General features: G+C 41.5%; 1 protein-coding gene across 32 annotated transcripts in view; it reads left to right on the plus strand.

Moving 5' to 3' along the window:
• The window catches only part of LOC148901447 (protocadherin gamma-A4-like), a 204888-nt gene that overhangs the window by 91935 nt on the left and 91172 nt on the right, over nt 1-21781 (plus strand). Inside the window, exon 1 of one of the 32 annotated variants that reach the window (XM_089023915.1) lies at nt 5409-7943. The exons of 27 other annotated variants lie outside the window; for them this stretch is intronic. In XM_089023915.1, coding sequence (XP_088880041.1) covers nt 5517-7943 — 2427 coding nt within the window. In that variant the 5' untranslated portion in view covers nt 5409-5516. Of the gene's footprint in view, nt 1-5408; nt 7944-13162; nt 15444-18567; nt 21104-21781 lie in introns of those variants that run through there. 4 more of the 32 variants (XM_088986997.1, XM_088987093.1, XM_089023872.1 and 1 more) reach the window with 4 other exon arrangements.

Genomic DNA, 21781 nt, shown 5'->3' on the forward strand with positions numbered 1-21781 from the left:
GGCAGTGAGGAGAGTGAAAGAATAGCGGTCCGTGCTTTGCATTTGTTTGGCGTAAGCACTGAACCCGCAGAATAACGTAAAATAGGAAAATATTGGGCATTTTTTTTGCCTCACATGTTTTTGTCATCATGGATAGTCATGAGGTCCTACCTTTCTTGTGTACAAAATGGAGGTTATTTGTTGGGTGGCGACATCAAATTGGAACGCTCGTGTTTCTGCTTCGTTTGATTTACGCGGTAGGTGATCAGATTCATTATTCCATACCAGAGGAGCTAAAGAAAGGCTCTGTGATTGGAAATGTGGCGCAAGATCTCGGTTTGGACATGAAGAGACTCATTTCCAGAAGGGCTCGCATCGTGACGGGAGGAAACATGCAGTATGTGGAGCTGAAAACAGACAAAGGGCTCCTGGTTGTCGGTGACAGAATCGACCGCGAGCAGCTTTGCGGAGATGTGACGCCGTGCAGCTTCAGCTTTGAGATCATTTTGGAAAACCCTTTAGAAATGCATCGAGTCATGGTTGAAGTGTTAGATATAAACGATCACGCTCCCATATTTATGAATAAAGACAAAGCTGTCTCATTTGAAATTAGCGAATCTGCGGCAGTTGGTGTGCATTTCCCTCTGCAGAGTGCGGAGGATCATGACGTGGGGCAAAACTCATTAAAAAAGTACATTTTGTCAACAAACGATACTTTCATGCTAAATCAAAATGAAAATCCAGACGGGAGAAAATATGTTGAAATGGTGCTGCACAAGCCTTTAGACAGAGAGTGTCGGCCCCACTTGTCTTTAAAATTAATTGCAGTTGATGGAGGAACACCTCAGAGATCCGGTACCGTAAATATAGAAATAAACGTGTTGGATGTAAATGACAACGAACCTGTCTTTAACCAGTCAGTGTATAAAGCAACTGTAATGGAGAACACAGTGAAAGGAACTCGTATAATTACTGTAAATGCCACAGATGGAGATAGTGATTCAAATGGACTCATCACTTACAGTTTGTCAAAAATGAAAGGAGGTGCAGCAGATATGTTTCATATTGATGAAAACACAGGCACAATTTACGTCTCTGGTCAAATAGACTATGAAAGGAACAAAAAATACGAAGTGAGGGTGGAAGCAAAGGATCAAGGGGGTTTGACTGGGACGAGTAAAGTCATATTTGATGTTATTGACATCAATGACAATGCGCCAGTCATTAATATCATGTCATTTTCAAGTCCTCTGTCTGAGGATTCACCTCCTGGAACAACAATTGCAATTTTGAACATAAAGGACGAAGACTCTGAGAGAAATGGTCAAGTAAAATGTTCCACAGAAAAAAAACTTCCTTTTAAGTTGGTAATGTCTCTAACAAATTATTACAATTTGATTTTGGATCAATATTTGGATAGAGAATCTGTTTCAGAATACAACATAACAATTACAGCCACTGATCTCGGAACCCCTCCACTTTCTAGCTCAACCATGTTACATTTTAAAATATCAGACGTGAATGACAATGCACCATTATTCAATCAAAATATGTATTCTGCTTATGTCGCAGAGAATAATTCACCTGGTACTTCCATATTTGCTGTTTCTGCCCAAGATGCCGATTGGAATCAAAACGCGAGAATTTCTTACCTTTTGGAAGACACACAGATAACTGGCAATCCAGTTTTGACTCTTATTACTTTGAATTCTGAAACTGGTGTTCTCAGTGCTGTTAGATCGTTCGATTATGAACAAATGAAACAACTGGACTTGGTAGTCAGAGCTCAGGATGGCGGCTCCCCTCCCCTCAGCACCAATGTGAGCGTTCGCATCCTGATCCAGGACCAGAATGATAACGCCCCTCAGGTCCTGTACCCGGTTGTGACGGGCGGCATGCTGCTGGCTGAAATGGTGCCTCGTTCGGCTGATGTGGGCTACCTGGTGACTAAAGTGGTGGCAGTGGACGTGGACTCTGGCCAGAACGCCTGGCTCTCCTATAAAGTGCACAGAGCCAGCGACAGGGCGTTGTTTGAAGTGGGCCTCCACAACGGAGAAATCCGAACTGTCCGCCCAGTGACAGACAAAGATGGCGTCAAACAAAAACTGACTGTTGTTGTGGAGGACAACGGACAGCCTTCTCGTTCGGCTACTGTCTTTGTCAATGTGGCAGTGGCCGACAGCTTCCCTCAAGTGCTTGCAGAGTTCACTGACTCGGGCATGAATGACAAGGAGTACAATGACCAGCTGACTTTTTACTTAGTCTTGGCGCTGGCGGTGGTCTCCTTCCTCTTCATCACCTGTTTGCTGCTTATCATATCAGTCAAGGTGTACCGGTGGAGACAGTCTCGTGTCCTCTACCATCCCAACTTGCCTGTCATTCCGTGTTATCCCCCAAGATACTCGGATACTTTGGGGACGGGGACCCTCCCACACGTGTACAATTACGAGGTGTGCAGGAGTTCCGACTCCAGAAAAAGTGACATGAAGAATATGCAAGCCATGAGTCAAAGTTTAGTGAGTGTGGATGGAGTTGATGCTGACATGCCGCACGTGAACATGGAGATGTCAGGAAACCTTTCACAGATGGCAACATTGGTGAGTCAAGTCATTCAACATTATTTCCTTATATTTGTGTCGAATCCGCTTCAGAGCTTTACCAATTTGCAGTTGACTCAACTTATTTTGTATCTAGTGCTGGACAGATGAAATTTTTAAGAAACTTCCATCTTTAAAATATTATCAATATAATAATTATGCATGCCACTGCTCAAATCCTTTGTTTTGGAGATCTATTGTTTTATTGTTTCAAACCATTTGTCTTGGTATCATTTTTAGTACAGAAAACGTGGTGTTAAAAAAGATGCTGCACTGGCTTTTCACTTTACACCATGCTCATAATTTCTCCTGGAATGGGGGACAACAGTGATGGTCTTCTTAGTTGTCTTTCTGGGTCATGTCCTCTGTAGTTCCTGAGTCAGATTCATGGAGTAAGTTTCCATAACCTCTGTGTCACCTGTAGTTCTTGGGTCGTGCATGTTTACTTTGTTAGAAAATAATTCATAGTCACCATATAGTTATAATTAAATAATCAATTGTGGGGGAAATCTTTATTTGATCGATTGCCCCTTTGTTTTATTTTATTATTTATATATTTGTTTATTTTTTTTTGCTGAGTAGGATTCCCCACTTCATGTTGAATGGAAATATTTGTGTATTTTTTATTTTACAAAACATACGATTTGTTTGTTTGTTTGTTTGTTTGTCGATTAATGCCACCACTTGTTGGTCACTTGTTTTTGGTTATCTTGTTGGAAAAGCCATCCTTAGTGATGCGATTGAGATTTTTTTTTCCTTAGATTGTTTTGTTCAGATCTATATGTTTTTTTTGTACCATTGAACAAAGAAATAGCAGTCAAAGGAATGCCCTTGGCAAACACAACTTCCTTCAATAATTTGATTTGTCAAAATTTTAAGATGAGCTGCAGAGTGACTGGACGCTTCAAGCTAACGAGACTTTATTGTATATGTAACGGAGTTGTGCGCTTAGATTATTAAATTATGAAGGAAGTGACGCAACGGCGCACAGTGTGGCACTATGTCCCGCCCATAGTTTCCAGAACAATCTCGAGGAGATTCAAGGTGAGTCGCAATTTTCTGTTGGTCTTGATTGACGCGCATTTTCATGACAATATCTTATTTTGTTTCCCCTTTTGTACTGTCTAGTGTTATCTAATTAGTTCCCTTATTCATTTCGAGTCCAGATTACTTTTTGTGTCATTATTTACTTCACGTTTTGTCGAGTGGAACTTTGGAGCACATGTGCTTTTCTATTGCGCAGTTAATCACAAGACGAAACCCATGCGACTTCACCCATCCCTTCTGCCATACTGTGTTGCAGGTAATAATTGTTTCATTTCGTTTTTATTGAACAATATTTAGTTTCTTGTGTCGTGTTTCATTTGCCCGTGAGTGTCCGTGGCGGGTTGAACTGTGCGCCAGCCATTACTAGCACACCGCGTGTTCTGCCGAGTCTCCGCCCATGATGCTTTCAGGGACATCTTGTAAATAACAATGAACTTGTGTTGTATTCTCTTTTTCTGTAAATAACCACTATACGATCACACGTTGTTAATTCTGTTTTGTTATCTACAATGTTTTGCATTGAAGAACAATCTCGAGGAGATTCAGGTTAATCACAAGACGAAACCCATGCGACTTCACCCATCCCTTCTGCCATACTGTGTTGCAGAAATAAAAGAAATAAAAAGACACATCCACGCGTCTCGTCTTCATTAAGACGGCAGCATCGTGGGGATGAAGACAGTCACTGTTGTGACACCCGTCATATATATATATATATATATATATATATATATATATATATATATATATATATATATATATATATATATATATATATATATATATATATACAGTAAAGTCTCGTTATATCGATATCGGATATATCGATAGTCCCGGTTATATCGATACTATTTCTATGCACGCACGGAGAAAATTACATGCAAACAGGGTCGGATATATCGATAGTCCCAGTTATATCGATATTTTTTCGGACTCCCTTGAATATCGATATAACGAGACTTTACTATATATATATATATATATATATATATATATATATATATATATATATATATATATATATATATATATATATATATAATTTCCCCATTGTGGGACGATTAAAGTCTTTCAGATTCTGATGTAGAGGTACAGTATATCTATTATTTCAAAATAAAAGCGTTTCAAGATCCTGCTTGTAAGAATTTTATCGGTGTGGAAAATCACACACATTAAATGTTTTATTTTACAAAAAATACTATTTATTTGTTTGTTTGCTTTCTTGCTTGCTTGCTTATTAATGGCATTCCGTTATTGTAAACAGTTTATGTAACTCCATTTCGAACAAAGGACTCCGGTTCTTTGTACAGATGGTTATTCTTTAATGTGATTTTACACCAACGTCATCACCACCACCACCGTCGAACACTTTGCCCGCTTTCAGTCCGAAATAGAAGTATTTGGTCTTTGTTCTTTTCCTTGCTACACAGCGCAGCGATAAAGCTCGTCGATCCTCGCCGTCTTCTTCTTAGTAAAATGAAACTTAAATACCATAGAGCAGGAAGTAAATCTCTACCGGAAATCACAAAAGCCCAACGCAATGTTAAGAAAATAAAGCACAGCCATCTGCAGCTCAACTACGGGACATAGGTCATAAACAAATGCATCAGCTGCAGTTACAGTTTATATATGTTAATGCCATACATTCAAAACTGGATCTGAACTGCCTTGCACTACTATGAAAATGCTCTGTGCGCCGCTCGTGACACGTCAGTAAAACGCCTGTGTGCCGTTGTAGTTAACTTGGGCTCATTTTATACTGTCGCTCGGTTGTGAGAAAGACTACGGGCTGCTCGTTGTTTGAAGGGACGTCTTACGTGGACTCTCAATTTTATTTTGTTCGATTTGGATTGAGAAATACTTATTTTTATTTCGAATTTATAACCTAGAAATATGTTTTTTTCCGCGATGGATTGTGTATGGATGTGCGGCGTCAGTGGCCGATGGCGCAGACTTTTTGTCATTCTTTGTCTCGGCGAGCTCCGCTCCGCGAGTGGACAGGCTCGCTATTCCATACCGGAGGAGCAGGCCGAAGGATCTTTTGTTGGAAATATTACAAAAGATTTGGGCTTGGACTTGGGCAGACTCGTGGCAGGTAAAGCTCGGATTGTAACAAACGAAGATCGACTGTATGTTGATTTAAAGCGAGACAAAGGCACGCTGGTGGTGAAAGAGCGCATCGACCGAGAGGAGCTTTGTGGGAAGTCGACGCCCTGCAGCTTCAATTTCGATGTCATTTTAGAAAACCCAATCCAGCTTTTTCGTGTAGCAGTGGAAGTTGTGGACATTAATGACAACAATCCCTCCTTCCCACAGTCTGAAATTAATTTAAAAATTGTTGAAAATGCCGCAATCGGGACTCGATTCTCCCTTGATAATGCGGATGACCCTGATGTTGCCTCAAATGACATACAGAAACACAATCTTAAACCATCAGATAACTTTATATTGGAAATTCAAAGCCAACCAGATGGAGAAAGAATGGTTGAAATTGTTTTGCAGAAGCCTTTAGACAGAGAAAAAGAAGAGAGCCTTACTCTCATTTTGATTGCTACAGATGGTGGTGAGCCACCTAAATCAGGGACGGTAAGAATTCAAGTCACTGTACTCGATGCAAACGACAACGCGCCAGTCTGCACGCAACCTGTTTACAAGGTTGATGTGCCAGAAAATTCACCCACCGGAACAGTGATCACGACAGTCCGTGCAAATGATGCTGATACAGGCGTGAATGGTGAAGTCACGTATTCAACTCGTTTTTCCAAAGACACAGAGCAGCTCTTCCATGTAAATGTCAAAACGGGAGAAATCAAAGTTGCAGGTAAATTAGATTTTGAGAAATCGAAGAGTTATCAATTTAACATTCAGGCAAGTGATCATGGAGGATTTACAGATGCATGTAAAGTATTTATTAATATAATTGATGAGAATGACAATGTCCCCTCTGTTAAGCTGATGTCTTTTTCTCAATCGATACCAGAGGACTCTCCCCCGGGTACAACTGTCGCTGTTTTTAACGTGAAGGATGAAGACTCTGAGGGCAATGGAGTTGTCAAGTGCTCCATTAACGATGACGCCCCTTTTAAAATTGAGTCTTCTCTCACAGGTTACTACACCATTGTGACTGAAAACATTTTAGATAGGGAACTTGTCCCTGAACATAATGTGACCATTACAGCCTCTGACCAAGGTTCCCCACCACTGTCGAGTAGTAAAAACATCAATGTTAAAATATCTGACGTGAATGACAACCCGCCAAAATTTCATCATTCAGAATACAGCAGGAGGGTCCCAGAGAACAACTCTCCTGGTTATTCTGTGTTCACGGTAACTGCCAATGATGCAGACTGGGGCCAGAATGCTCGAGTGTCTTACTTTCTGGAGGAGAAAGAACTTCATGGAGCAGCTGTGTCGTCTTTTGTCTCCATCAATTCAGAGAATGGCGTCATCCACGCCATCAAATCTTTTGATTTTGAACAAATCAAATCCTTTGACTTTAATATTACTGCCCGAGACTCCGGATCCCCTCCACTCAGTTCTTTGGCCACAATTCGCATCCTGATCCAGGACCAGAACGACAACCCGCCCCAGATCCTGTACCCGGTTGTGACGGGCGTCTCGCTGCTGGCTGAAATGGTGCCTCGTTCGGCCGACGTGGGCTTTCTCGTGACTAAAGTGGTGGCGGTGGACGTGGACTCTGGCCAGAACGCCTGGCTCTCCTATAAAGTGCACAAAGCCACTGACAGGGCACTTTTTGAAGTGGGCCTCCACAACGGAGAAATACGAACTGTCCGCCAAGTGACTGACAAAGATGCCGTCAAACAAAGACTGACCGTTGTTGTGGAGGACAACGGGCAGCCCTCCCGTTCGGCTACTGTCATTGTGAACGTGGCGGTGGCTGACACCTTCCCTCAAGTGCTGGCAGAGTTCACTGACTCGGGCATGAATGACAAGGAGTACAATGACCAGCTGACTTTTTACTTGGTCTTGGCCCTGGCGGTGGTCTCCTTCCTCTTCATTACCTGCTTGCTGCTTATCATATCAGTCAAAGTGTACCGGTGGAGACAATCTCGCGTTATGTACCACTCCAACCTGCCTGTCATTCCATATTATCCACCAAGATACTCGGACACTTTGGGGACAGGGACCCTCCCACACGTGTACAATTACGAGGTGTGCAGGAGTTCCGACTCCAGAAAAAGTGACATGAAGAATATGCAAGCCATAAGTCAAAGTTTAGTGAGTGTAGATGGAGTTGATGCTGACATGCCACATGTGACCAAGGAGCTGTCAGGAAATATTTCACAGATGTCAACATTGGTGAGTCAGGTGTTTTGTTGTTCTTTTCTTTCTGATTTTCATGGTATTTGTTTACAACTTCATGTACAGCAATACAAAGATGATTTTTCAAGAAATTTCATCCTGGTACCCTTCACACTTTTGCATAGTGTTGATTTGAAACCACAACAGTAACCTGAGTACTCCATTCTTCTGCTGTTTTAAACGAAGCAACGCAAAACATATCTGCGATGTACGTTTGAGGAAACATGAATAAAATTGATTAAGTTGAATTGAAATTGCAAAATATAAATGGGACCATGCATTCTATATTTTACAAGATATAGGGAAGTGTAAAAAAGTTGTTAAACATGTTTTAAATAGTGTGTCTGCGTGTGTGTCCGTGTGCATGCATGTTTGTGTGTGATATTGGGTTTTCACAGCAAATTACAAGTTGGCTTTCAAAATAATTCATTCTAAATGTACGATTTTGAAAAATTAAAAGGGTGATGTCGGGATCCATTTGCTTGGCTTGTATGCCGGCAGCCTGTGATCAATTCCCTCTCAGTAACAGTGTGGATCCAAGTGAATGGTCATTTGTCTTTCTCTGTCCCCAGTGACTGATGGTTGATCAGTTCAGGGTGTATACTACTTTCTGCCCAAAAGTCATCTGAGATATACTTCAGCAACTCCATGCCACTCTGTTCAAAATAAGCAATGTTGAAAATGGATGGATGGAAAACATGAACAATTGAGAGTCAATCAAGCCATAAAATTACAACACATAGTTGCCACTTCAAATAGTTCACCAAAATAAATTGTGAACGTGATCACAACAATTCGTTATTCCGTTGTTAGTGTCAACGCAGCTGCATAATTTTCAGATTACTTTATTTCCACATGATCTAAGTCAAAGATGACAATTTAGACAATACAGTGCACGTGTGCTTCTCATACTGTGTGATTCTAAAAAATGCTGCCCAATATTCACATTATTTTGGATTTAGGAAAGAACACGGATTATGATGGTAGTATTGTTTAATGTCTTCATGATGATGATGATGATGATGATGATGATAACTAACAATTTCAAGAGCTCTAATTTTAAATTGTCATGAATATCTATGGTCGATAAATCTCATAGGAAATCAATGCTTGTTTGTACATATTAATTGCATCATAACATCATATAATGATGTTTATTATTGTTTATCTTCTACAGCAAAATGAAAGTGTTGACCCCCTTTGCTATCGTTTTGTACATATTCATATTACAGCACGCTTATCAGAGTTTTGAATATCATTTGTTTTGACGTTCTACCTTTTTCTCTTTCTAAATTTTTTGAAGTCATTGTTTTGACTGTATTTACGAAGCAAATCCCTCACTTATTGGATGCTTGGTGTTAAACACTTTTTTTACGCTGGAAGGGAATTCGCGTGCAACGGTGTCATTTGTTCCATCTCATGAGCCTATCGCTCGTCCTTACAAGTTTTCGACTCTAAGAGACGCTGTTGGCTTGGGTATAATTTTCGGTGAGTTGTCGTCATGCAGTCCTGCAGTGACGAGGGAGTGGAGCAGATTTTCTGTCTTTCTTTGGCGGTGAGGGCAAGTGAAAAGAACAACGGACTGGCTTTCATATCCATGTGCAGTCGAAATGATGAGCAAGAAGTGGATAATTTAAGGATTTCTATCATCTCTTGTTATTTGTGCCATCATGGATAATAACGGAGCGCCCGTTTTCTCTTGCGCGACATGGATGTATTTTTTCAGACGGCGACAGCAAATAGAAACCCTGATGTTGCTGTTTCAATTGGTTACCGCGGTATATGGTCAAATTCGTTATTCTATCCCAGAAGAGATGAAAAAAGGCTCCGTGGTTGGAAATGTGGCGCATGATCTCGGTCTAGACATCAAGAGACTAAATTCGGGGCGGGCCCGTATTTTAACCGAAGATAACGTCCAATACGCGGAGCTGAAAACAGACAAAGGGCTCCTGGTCGTCGGTGACTGAATCGACCGCGAGCAGCTTTGTGGAGATGTGACGCCGTGCAGTTTCAGTTTCGAGATAATTTTAGAAAACCCGATTCAGCTGCACAGAATCATTGTGGAGGTTTTAGATATCAACGACCACAGTCCAGTATTTCCAAATACAAATTCCGCTCTCAAATTTGAAATATATGAAGGAGCTGCGCCTGGAGTGCCGTTTCCCCTCCCGAGTGCAGAGGATCAAGATGTTGGGCAAAATGCATTACAAAATTACATTTTGACCCCAAACGACGATTTTATACTTAGTCAGCATTCTCATCCCGACGGCAGCAAATATGTTGAAATGGTGCTGCACAAGCCGCTCGACAGAGAGCTACAGTGCCGTTTGTCTTTAAAATTAATTGCAGTTGATGGAGGAACACCACAGAGATCCGGTACTGTAAATATAGAAATAAATGTGTTAGATGCAAATGACAACCGTCCAACATTTAGTCAATTAGAATACACAGCCTCTGTTCTAGAAAACACAATGAAAGGAACTCGTTTGATTACTGTAAATGCAACAGATGCTGACAGTGGTTCAAATGGACGCATTACGTACAGTTTGTCAGAAATGAAAGGAAGTGCTGCTAATATATTTATTATTGATGAAAACACTGGCACGATTTATGTCTGTGGTCCAATAGACTATGAAAAAGACAGAAAGTATGAAGTCAGGGTGGAAGCCAAAGATCAAGGTGGGCTGATTGGAACCAGCAAAGTTATTTTTAATGTTATTGATGAAAATGACAATGCTCCGGTTATTAATATAAAGTCATTTTCCAGCTATCTATCTGAGGATTCCCCTCCTGGTACAACAGTTGCAGTTCTGAACATAAAAGATGTTGATTCTGAGAAAAAAGGACAAATAAAATATTTGCTAGACCAAAAACTTCCTTTCAAAATTGAGCAATCTCTTACAAACTATTACAATTTGATCTTGGATCAATATTTGGATAGAGAATCTGTTTCAGAATACAACATAACAATTACAGCCACTGATCTCGGAACACCTCCACTTTCTAGCTCAGCCAGGTTACATCTTAAAATATCAGACGTGAATGACAATGCACCATTATTTAATCAAAACATCTATTCATCTTATATCACAGAGAATAATTCTCCTGGCACTTCAATATTTGCTGTCTCTGCCCAAGATGCTGATTGGAATCAAAACGCGAGAATCTCTTATCTTTTGGAAGACACACAAATAACTGGCAGTCCAGTTTCGACTTTTGTTACTTTGAATTCTGAAACTGGTGTTCTCAGTGCTGTTCGATCGTTCGATTTTGAACAAATGAAACAACTAGACTTGGTAGTCAGAGCTCAGGATGGTGGCTACCCTCCCCTCAGCACCAATGTGAGCGTTCGCATCCTGATCCAGGACCAAAATGACAACGGCCCTCAGGTCCTGTACCCGGTTGTGACAGGCGGCTCGCTGCTGGCCGAAATGGTGCCTCGTTCGGCCGATGTGGGCTACCTGGTGACTAAAGTGGTTGCTGTGGATGTGGACTCTGGCCAGAACGCCTGGCTCTCCTATAAAGTGCACAAAGCCAGCGACATGGCACTGTTTGAAGTGGGCCTCCACAATGGAGAAATCCGAACTGTCCGCCAAGTGACTGACAAAGATGCCGTCAAACAAAGACTGGCTGTTGTTGTGGAGGACAACGGGCAGCCTTCTCGTTCAGTCACGGTCATTGTGAACGTTGCAGTGGCTGACAGCTTTCCTCAAGTGCTGGCAGACTTCACTGACTCGGGCATGAGTGACAAGGAGTACGATGACCAGCTTACTTTTTACTTAGTCCTGGCGCTGGCAGTGGTCTCCTTCCTCTTCATCACCTGCTTGCTGCTTATCATATCAGTCAAAGTGTACCGGTGGAGACAGTCTCGTCTCCTCTGCCACTCCAACCTGCCTGTCATTCCATATTGTCCAACAAGATACTCAGATACTTTGGGGACGGGGACCCTCCCACACTTTTACAATTATGAAGTGTGCAGGACCACCGACTCCAGAAAAAGTGACATGAAGAACATCCAAGCCATGAGTCAAAGTTTAGTGAGTGTGGATGGAGTTGATGGTGACATGTCTCAGAGGAACAATCAGCTGTTAGGAAACTCCTCACAGATATCAACGTTGGTGAGTCAGCATGTCACCATTCTTTCATTGTTTTTGCATCTGATAACTTTCTTTGCTCTCAGTGGTGGGTTTTCATAAATTGTCAAAATTGGATGGGTCATATATTCGATGTAATTCACATTGGGGCACAAGATCAAGTTAATATAATTGGAAAAAAATAAGTGTGCAGCAAATTAATAATACTTTGAGAATATTGAGTTAAATTATGAATAATAATATACTCGAGTGTTGAAACGCAATTCTTTCGAGACACCACGTGGTCTTTTTTTCTGAATTACTATTAGGTAGACCAACCTTTGGTCTACTGAATTTAATAACTAAATTCTAAGCTGTACTCAAATGCTTAAAAATATTCAGATGTTTGCCCAAGTAATAACAATCAATATTATCGAAACAGAAATCGGTCAGACAATTTTTAACTGTACGTATGACATTGGGGGATAAAAATTCCCTAAACAAATTGATTTCATTGTGTATATTTGATATTGGACTGGTCTTGAAACACTTGCTTTTCTCTCTTGACAATGCTCCATTTTACCATGCACGACACTTATTCTCAATGAGCAGATTTCATTTTGTGAGCAGGATGCCGATGCTTTTCACCACGTGGTTGAGCTTCTTTTAAAATGAATTTATTTCAGAAAAAATACTTGTTTTTTTACAACGCACACGCACTTATTAGAGAGCTTGCGTCGTTATCAATGCCGGTGAGTTGCAGTTTCGATAAAATGACTCTTAGGGCCGCTGTAGACCACAAATCGTCGCCGGCTGACTGGGAAATGCTTCCTGCTGCATGTGATTTGGACATTTTAGAAAAAGACAGCGACAAAGAACGAGCGCCGGAGCCAACACGCTTTTGGAAACACGGCGATTTAAACGTCTGGACTTACCCTTTTTATATTTTGATACAAAGCAGAGAGATTTATTGTTGCCTTGGGAAACGGGAATTATTTTGATGGGATCTATCCAATCTTCATTTTGCAAAGTAACAATCGAATAGAGAACAATGGAGTGGCAAGTGGTGCTCTTTATTTTTTCCCTCTGCGTTGGTTCAGGTTTCGGACAGGTCAGTTACTCCATCCCGGAGGAAATGCCCAAAGAATATCTCGTTGGAAACGTAGCTCGTGATTTAGGTTTGCAGAGCAAACGTATGTTGGCCGGCAAAGCGCGCATTTATAACCGTGATGGCGAGAATTATGTGGAATTGAACAGAGAAAGAGGAGTCGTCTTGTTGAAAGAAAGGATCGACAGAGAGGCGTTGTGTCGACAGACGACGCCTTGCGCTTTACAATTTCAAATCATTTTAGAGAACCCCATGCAATTTTATAGCATTGTCGTTGATATTACCGACGTCAATGACAATGCACCAACATTTAACAGGGGCGAAATAACTTTTAAAATAAGTGAGTCGGCGATCATCGGAGCAAAATTCCTTCTCGAGAAAGCTGTCGACCTTGATGTTGGAATTAACGGCGTTAATAATTATGAATTAAAACCATCGGATCATTTTGCTCTCAAGTTGCAAAATAATGCGGATGGAAATAAAAATGTAGAGATGGTTTTACAGAAGCCTTTAGATAGAGAGAAAGCGGAGCATTTATCTCTCGTGTTAACGGCTGTAGATGGAGGAGAGCCACGCATGTCAGGAACTATGTTGATTCACATTACAGTGTTAGACGTGAACGATAATGCCCCCGTTTTTACACAGCAGACGTACAAGACTGTTGTGACAGAAAATTCACCTGCTGGAACAATCGTGGCAACTGTGTTTGCCTCTGATGCAGATCACGGCTCCAATGCCAAAATATCATATTCTATAAGTGATGCACTACATGATATTAGAAAAGTGTTTAAAATTAACAAGGAAACAGGTGAACTGACATTGATTGGACAAATTGATTTCGAACATTCTCGAAACTATCAAATAAATGTATTAGCAAATGATGAAGGTGGGCTCACGGATTCGTGCAAAATAATCATTGACGTGCAAGACAAAAATGATAATAAGCCTACAATCAGCATAATGTCAAAGTCAAATATTATTGCAGAAAATGCCGAGATCAATACAGTTGTTACAATGATAAATATAGAAGATAAAGACTCTGGAGATAATGGAAACGTTGCTTGTTTCATCAATGAAAATATACCATTTGCTTTAAAAACCTCAACAATTAACTTTTATAGCTTAGTGACAGATAATGACTTGGACAGAGAGAGGTCGTCTGAGTATAACATCACAGTGACTTGCTCTGATGAGGGCGCGCCCTCCCTTTCCAGCAGTGTCACAGTCACCTTATTCATCTCAGATGTGAATGACAACGCACCTGTCTTTGAGAGGCGCTCATATGAGGCTTACATTGTGGAAAATAACACACCAGATGTTTCCATTTTCACACTGACAGCCAGTGATACTGACTGGAAACAGAATGCTCGTCTTTCATACATCCTGGAGGACTCATCTGTTAATGGAGTGCCGGTCTCCTCGTATGTGTCCATTAGTGCCGATAGTGGAGTCATCCATGCAGTGCGTTCTTTTGACTACGAGCAGCTGAAAGAGTTCCATTTCCGAGTCAGAGCTCAGGATGGCGGCTCCCCTCCCCTCAGCAGCAACGTGAGCATTCGCATCCTGATCCAGGACCAGAACGACAACGCCCCTCAGGTCCTGTACCCGGCTGTCACGCTGCTGGCCGAAATGGTGCCTCGTTCGGCTGATGTGGGCTACCTGGTGACCAAAGTGGTGGCGGTAGACGTGGACTCTGGCCAGAACGCCTGGCTCTCCTATAAAATGCACAAAGCCAGCGACAGGGCGCTCTTCGAAGTTGGCCTCCACAACGGAGAAATCCGAACTGTCCGTCAAGTGACCGATAAAGATGCCGTCAAACAAAGACTGACTGTTGTTGTGGAGGACAACGGGAGGCCCTCACGTTCGGCGACGGTCATTGTGAATGTGGCAGTGGCTGACAGTTTCCCTCAAGTGCTGGCAGAGTTCACAGACTCAGGCATGAATGACAAGGAGTACAATGACCAGCTGAGTTTTTACTTGGTCTTGGCCCTGGTGGTGGTCTCCTTCCTCTTCATTGCCTGCTTGCTGCTGATCATATCAGTCAAAATGTACCGGTGGAGACAGTCTCGTGTCCTCGACCACTCCAACCTGCCTGTCATTCCGTATTGTCCGCCACAATACTCGGATACTTTGGGGACAGGGACTCTTCCGCACGTGTACAATTACGAAGTGTGCAGGACCACCGACTCCAGAAAAAGTGACATGAAGAATATGCAAGCCATGAGTCAAAGTTTAGTGAGTGTGGATAGAGTTGATGCTGACATGCCACATGTGAACAAGGAGCTGTCAGGAAACTGCTCACAGATGTCAACCTTGGTGAGTTTAGTATTTCAGCATGTTTTCCCACACAATCAATTGGGTATCCCCAATTTCTAAGATACTGTTAAGAACAAGGGTTTTTCATTTGGTCTCACCTTGAGATCCAAATGTTTCACCTGGCTAGTCACAACCCACTTTAATAGAAATCGACCCAAGCAAGTTCATTTTCCAAACCTAATATTTCTTTATTAATGAAAATAAATACATGTGATGTTATGTATTCCAGAATACATAACAGGGGTTCTTATTTTTTTTAGAAGTACTGAACCTAAGCAGTTAATATATACAGTTACATTCACGAAACTCTTCATGAGTGTGTTTGTCAACCAAAAAGCAGGAATTTGTAGGAATGTGTGCATTTTCAGGCTCGTAAAAAAATCAGAAAAGGTTTATCATTCAAAATATTTGAAAGGAAGTATTATTGTAGACTAAAATGTTTTAAAGCATTTGACTGATCATGATCTATCTGCATTAGCTGTAGCACAGCTGCAGCTTTAGCATCTGCTTGTCTGTTCCTGCTCTGTGTCACCTTGCCCTGTGTGCATATTTCACCTTTTTAATTCGGCTCATGGTTCGCTTTTATAGAATAGACATCCCTTTAACCACCTTTTCTAATTTAGCAACATCTTCAAAATTACAATGACCCAGTATTTTGTGCCAAGTTTGGATATCATGACAGCCATCGCTTCATCAACATTTTCCTCTTCCATTGTGTTTAGGTAATACATTCTACCATACACATCCATTTTGAATTTGGTCCCATCCTTGTGGACTGACCAGTCATCACCGTCTTTGAAGCAGACCTCTGCTCCATTTGCTGTTGCTGCTTTGACGGAAAATATGTTCTGCGGAAATGATCGGATGTAGAGTGCTTGCTTGAGTCTTGTTTTCACGTCAGCAGCTCTCTTCCTGTTGTCACGGCCTCGTCCTTGACCGTGTCGGCCTCGGTATGGTGTGTCCCTCTTTCCTGTCCATATGCGCTCTTTTACCGCAAGTGTAACACTTGACATCAGCCAGGTCCATTTTCTTTCCTCTCCCTCTCCCATGCGGTCTTGTAGTCCTGCTGGTTTTCATCACGTTGTCTCCGTCTGCATGCTGGTCACCTTTTCCATATTTTTCAGGACTTTCAAAACTTTGTAGTATAGTTTTGAACTTGACAAAAGTCATTCTGTCATTAGTTTGGGTGACGTGCACAACAAACGGTTTGTAGGACTCCGGAAGCCCCTTTGGATTGGATTGGATATGCCTTTATTAGTCTCACAGTGGAGAAATTTACATTTCACAGCTGCAAAGTGATGAAAGGAATGAAAGTAGAAAAACGAAATACATGAGCTGCTGGAAAGGCAGCCACTCTCATGCCTATCTGGAGTCCATCGCTAATATGCTCTTCTGCCCTCCTTAAGGACGTGAATACAGTCTCTGCTCGGAAAACATAGTCCGTGACTGTCTCATAGCTGCCTTTTCGGGGTGAGGTAAGTTCACAATAAAAACTCACCACCTGTAGTTGGTCCTTTCCAGCATAATTCTCACAGAGAATCTCCAGTGCTCTTCTCCCGTGAAGTTTTGGGTCCCTCATTACCAGCGATAGGCTCTTCTTTTCCAGACATTGCACCAACTCTGCATATGTCTCTCCATTCTTAGCCTTATCTTCGGCGAGAGCTTCACCGTCCTCCTCTATGTCCAGGACGCCCAAAATAACGTCTCTGAGGCCGCGCAACTCCATGTGCACCAGGAACCTCATCTCCCAGAGCTCGTAATTTTTCTCGTCGCCATCAAATGAAAGCCTGAACCACCTTTGGCCTGTGGTACTGGGCCCATAACCTGTTGCGCTGGACATTCCGGCAGCAGTCCTATCATTTAAACAGTTACCAAGATAGTAGTTTGCCTTAATGGTGACTAATACTCACGAGAGAATAATGATGCATAGCCGTGTCAATCATTGGTCCGGGAACTCAACAAACGTTTATTCTGCGCATGCTCATAAAAAGGCTTGACAACATCCGGTATCACATGATTAGCTCGTTCGCAGGTGACATCAATCAGCGAAATTACCCCAATTATGTCTTTGCCCCCCCTCCCCCAAACACACACACACACACACACACACACACACACACACACACACACACACACACACACACACACACACACACACACACACACACACACACACACAAAACTGTTCAGCAGCTTTTGTAGGGAAGCCCAGCTAAACACTTTAAATTAAAATAACTTTACAATGTTAAAAATGACCTTACAATATTAATTTGTTGAGAAAATGCAGTTTTAACTAATGTTCAGTATCAGAAAACCTTTATTCGTCCTACAATGGGGATATTCGCAGTCCACAGCAGCAATTTGAAAGGGAAGGTGTGGGGGTTATGTTGAGTGTCTTCGTGACATTGCCATATTTCAGCTGCAGTGTCGCTGTCCATGGTGTTAAAATCGTTATCCGTTTTATTCACACACTTGAAATGGGGCCAACCTGGCAGCGTATTGTTCCAAAAAAAGTTTTCATCATCAATATTGGGCAAATATAGAGTATGATTTATTTCGAATCAACACAAATCAAAATGCAATAGATTAATATTAACATGAATATGAATAGTAATTAATATTAACATTAATATTAATATTAACAATATAATACTTATATCGATATTAACATCCATATTAATATTATTTATGTTTCTGTGTTGCTTAAAATCACTGCTATGCATCATTTTTTTCTAGCAATGCTTGTCGACGTCTGCATTACGTTTTTCGGTTTAGTCGTATGTTTCCAAACAATTATATAATTTGTTCCGCTGTGTTGTTGTCCTCCATTTTTGTCAAATGTTTTATTAACTTGAAATTTATTTTCTTGGTTTTGGTATGAGGTCACTTGAAAACCATATTTTGTTCATATTTCCTGAATTTTCGTGAATTCACTTGCAACTTTGTATGTTATTTTGTCTGCTGCCCCTCACTCGTTCTTACACGTTTTGGACTCTAAGAGACGCTGTTGGTTTGGGCATAATTTTCGCTGAGCTGTCGCCCTGCAGTACTCCCGATTGACGGGGCACTTATCTTTTGTTCGCGGTGAGGGTAAGAGAAAGAACACCTCAGTGAACCGGACATTTATTTGTACGTAAACGTTGACTTCGTGAGGAGCCATCGAAGAAAGATTTATTTCCACCAAAACACATCAGCGCTTTTTTTATGTCATCATGGCAAATAGCTGCCCTCTGTCGTTCTTGTGGACAGAATGGAGGTTGTTTTATGGATGGAAGCGAAACATACGCACGCTGATGTTTGTGCTTCATTTGGTTATCACGGTAGGTGATCAGATTCGCTATTCGATACCCGAGGAGCTGAAGAAAGGCTCAGTGATTGGAAGTGTGGCGCAAGATCTCGGTTTGGATATGAAGAGACTCATTTCCGGACGGGCTCGCATTGTGACGGGAGGAAACATCCAGTATGTGGAGCTGAAAACAGACAAAGGGCTCCTGGTTGTCGGTGACAGAATCGACCGCGAGCAGCTTTGCGGAGATGTGACGCCGTGCAGCTTCAGCTTTGACATTATTTTAGAAAACCCGTTAGAAATGCATCGAGTCATGGTTGAGGTGTTAGACGTAAATGATCACGCTCCATCGTTTCCAAATCAGAATACCGCTCTCCAATTTCAAATTAGTGAATCTGCTGCAGTCGGGGTGCAATTTCCACTACAAACTGCAGAGGATCAAGATGTGAGTGAAAACGCATTGCAAAATTACATTTTGTCAGCAAACGACAATTTTATCCTCAACCAAAATGAAAATCCAGACAACAGTAAATACGTTGAAATGGTGCTGCACAAGCCTTTAGACAGAGAGCGCCGGTCCCGTTTGTCTTTAAAATTAATTGCAGTTGATGGAGGAACACCACAAAGATCGGGTACCATAAATATAGAAATAAATGTGTTGGATGCAAATGACAACCGGCCAACATTTAACCAATCCGAATATAAAGCCTCTGTTGTTGAAAATACAACAAAGGGGACTCGTATAATTACGATAATAGCGACAGACGCTGACAGTGGTTCAAATGGACTCATGACTTACAGTTTGTCAAAAATGAAGGGGGGTGCAGCAGATATGTTTAATATCGATGGAAACATGGGCACAATTTACGTAACTGGTCAAATAGACTATGAAAGGAACAAAAAATACGAAGTGAGGGTGGAAGCAAAGGATCAAGGTGGGCTAATTGGGACAAGTAAAGTTATATTTGATGTTATTGACATCAATGACAATGCGCCGGTCATTAATATCATGTCATTTTCCAGTCATCTGTCTGAGGATACACCTCCTGGTACAACAATTGCAATTTTGAACATAAAAGATGAAGATTCTGATAGAAATGGACAAGTAAAATGTTCCATAGAAAGAAAACTTCCTTTTAAGTTGGAAATGTCTCTAATAAACTATTACAATTTGATCTTGGATCAATATTTAGATAGAGAATCTGTTTCAGAATATAACGTAACAATTACAGCCACTGATCTCGGAACGCCTCCACTTTCTAGCTCAACCATGTTACATTTTCAAATCTCAGACGTGAATGACAATGCACCATTATTCACTAAAAACATGTATTTAGCTTTTATCACAGAGAATAATTCTCCTGGCACTTCCATATTTGATGTCTCTGCCCGAGATGCCGATTGGAATCAAAACGCGAGAGTTTCTTACCTTTTGGAAGATACACAGATAAACGGCAGTCCAGTTTCGACTTTTGTTACCTTGAATTCTGAAACTGGTGTTCTCAGTGCCATTCGAGTGTTCGATTATGAACAAATTAAACAACTGGACTTGGTAGTCAGGGCACAAGATGGGGGCTCTCCTCCCTTTAGCAGCAACGTGAGTGTCCGCATCCTGATCCAGGACCAGAACGACAATGCCCCTCAGGTCTTGTACCCGGTTGTGACGGGCGGCTCGCTGCTGGCCGAAATGGTGCCTCGTTCGGCCGATGTGGGCTACCTGGTGACTAAAGTGGTGGCCGTGGACGTGGACTCTGGCCAGAACGCATGGCTCTGCTATAAAGTGCACAAAGCCAGCGACAGGGCACTGTTTGAAGTGGGCCTTCACAATGGAGAAATCCGAACTGTCCGGCAAGTGACTGACAAAGATGCCGTCAAACAAAGACTGACTGTTGTTGTGGAGGACAACGGACAGCCTTCTCGTTCAGCCACGGTCATTGTGAATGTGGCAGTGGCTGACAGTTTCCCTGAAGTGCTGGCAGAGTTCACTGACTCGGCCATGAATGACAAGGAGTACAATGAACAGCTGACTTTTTATTTAGCCTTGGCCCTGGCGGTGGTCTCCTTTCTCTTCATCACCTGCTTGCTGCTGATTATATCGGGCAAAGTGTATCAGTGGAGACATTCTCGCATCATGTACCACTCCAACCTGCCTGTCATTCCGTATTATCCACCACGCTACTCGGATACTTTGGGGACGGGGACCCTCCCACATGTTTACAATTACGAGGTGTGCAGGACCACCGACTCCAGAAAAAGCGACATGAAAAATATGCAAGCCATGAGTCAAAGTTTAGTGAGTGTGGATGGAGTTGATGCTGACATACCGCATGTGGACAAGGAGATGTCAGGAAACCTTTCACAGATGGCAACATTGGTGAGTCAATCTTTCACCACTATTTCTCATTTTTATTTAAGTCAATACTGTTATGTCCACCTTATTTTCATCGGGTCTCACATTGAGATCAACAGTTCCACACATTATTGCAACCAAAACAACTTAAAAATAACTTAAATTTATCAAAAACTGTCCTCTTTGAGATCATACACGAACATTTTATATCATACACACTACAAATTCTAACAGTATTTTAGATCCTATATGAAGTGACTACCATTTGATTCCACGTCAAATGTATGTATAACAAAATGTAACTTGTCATTTTGCAACTTCAAAATTGTCATTATATGCAGAATAGAAACACAAAAAAACTGATGAATAAATTGTGTACAAATGGTTTACATACAAAACATTACAACATGAGATTACAATTAACACCATATTTTTTATCACTTAGTTATATCATTGACATTGTAGATGGTTGTCTCAGTCAAATACTAGTTATGGGAACAGATTATGCTTGCATGTCTGTCTTTTGAAATGGAATTCTCTTCCAAATAAAAGTTCCAACATGAATACATATGATACAACATGTTGTAACTTATATAGTACACTAATGAACTGCTTCGGCAGCTGGTTAAAGTCAAATCTCTCCTTTTCCATGTACACTTTAAAACAGTCATTCATGCATTTTACTTTGGAGTCAGCCAATCC

The sequence above is a fragment of the Hippocampus bargibanti genome, linkage group LG02, assembly GCF_051943395.1.
Source record: "Hippocampus bargibanti isolate YZ-2025 linkage group LG02, ASM5194339v1, whole genome shotgun sequence".
Taxonomy (NCBI): Eukaryota; Metazoa; Chordata; class Actinopteri; order Syngnathiformes; family Syngnathidae; genus Hippocampus; species Hippocampus bargibanti.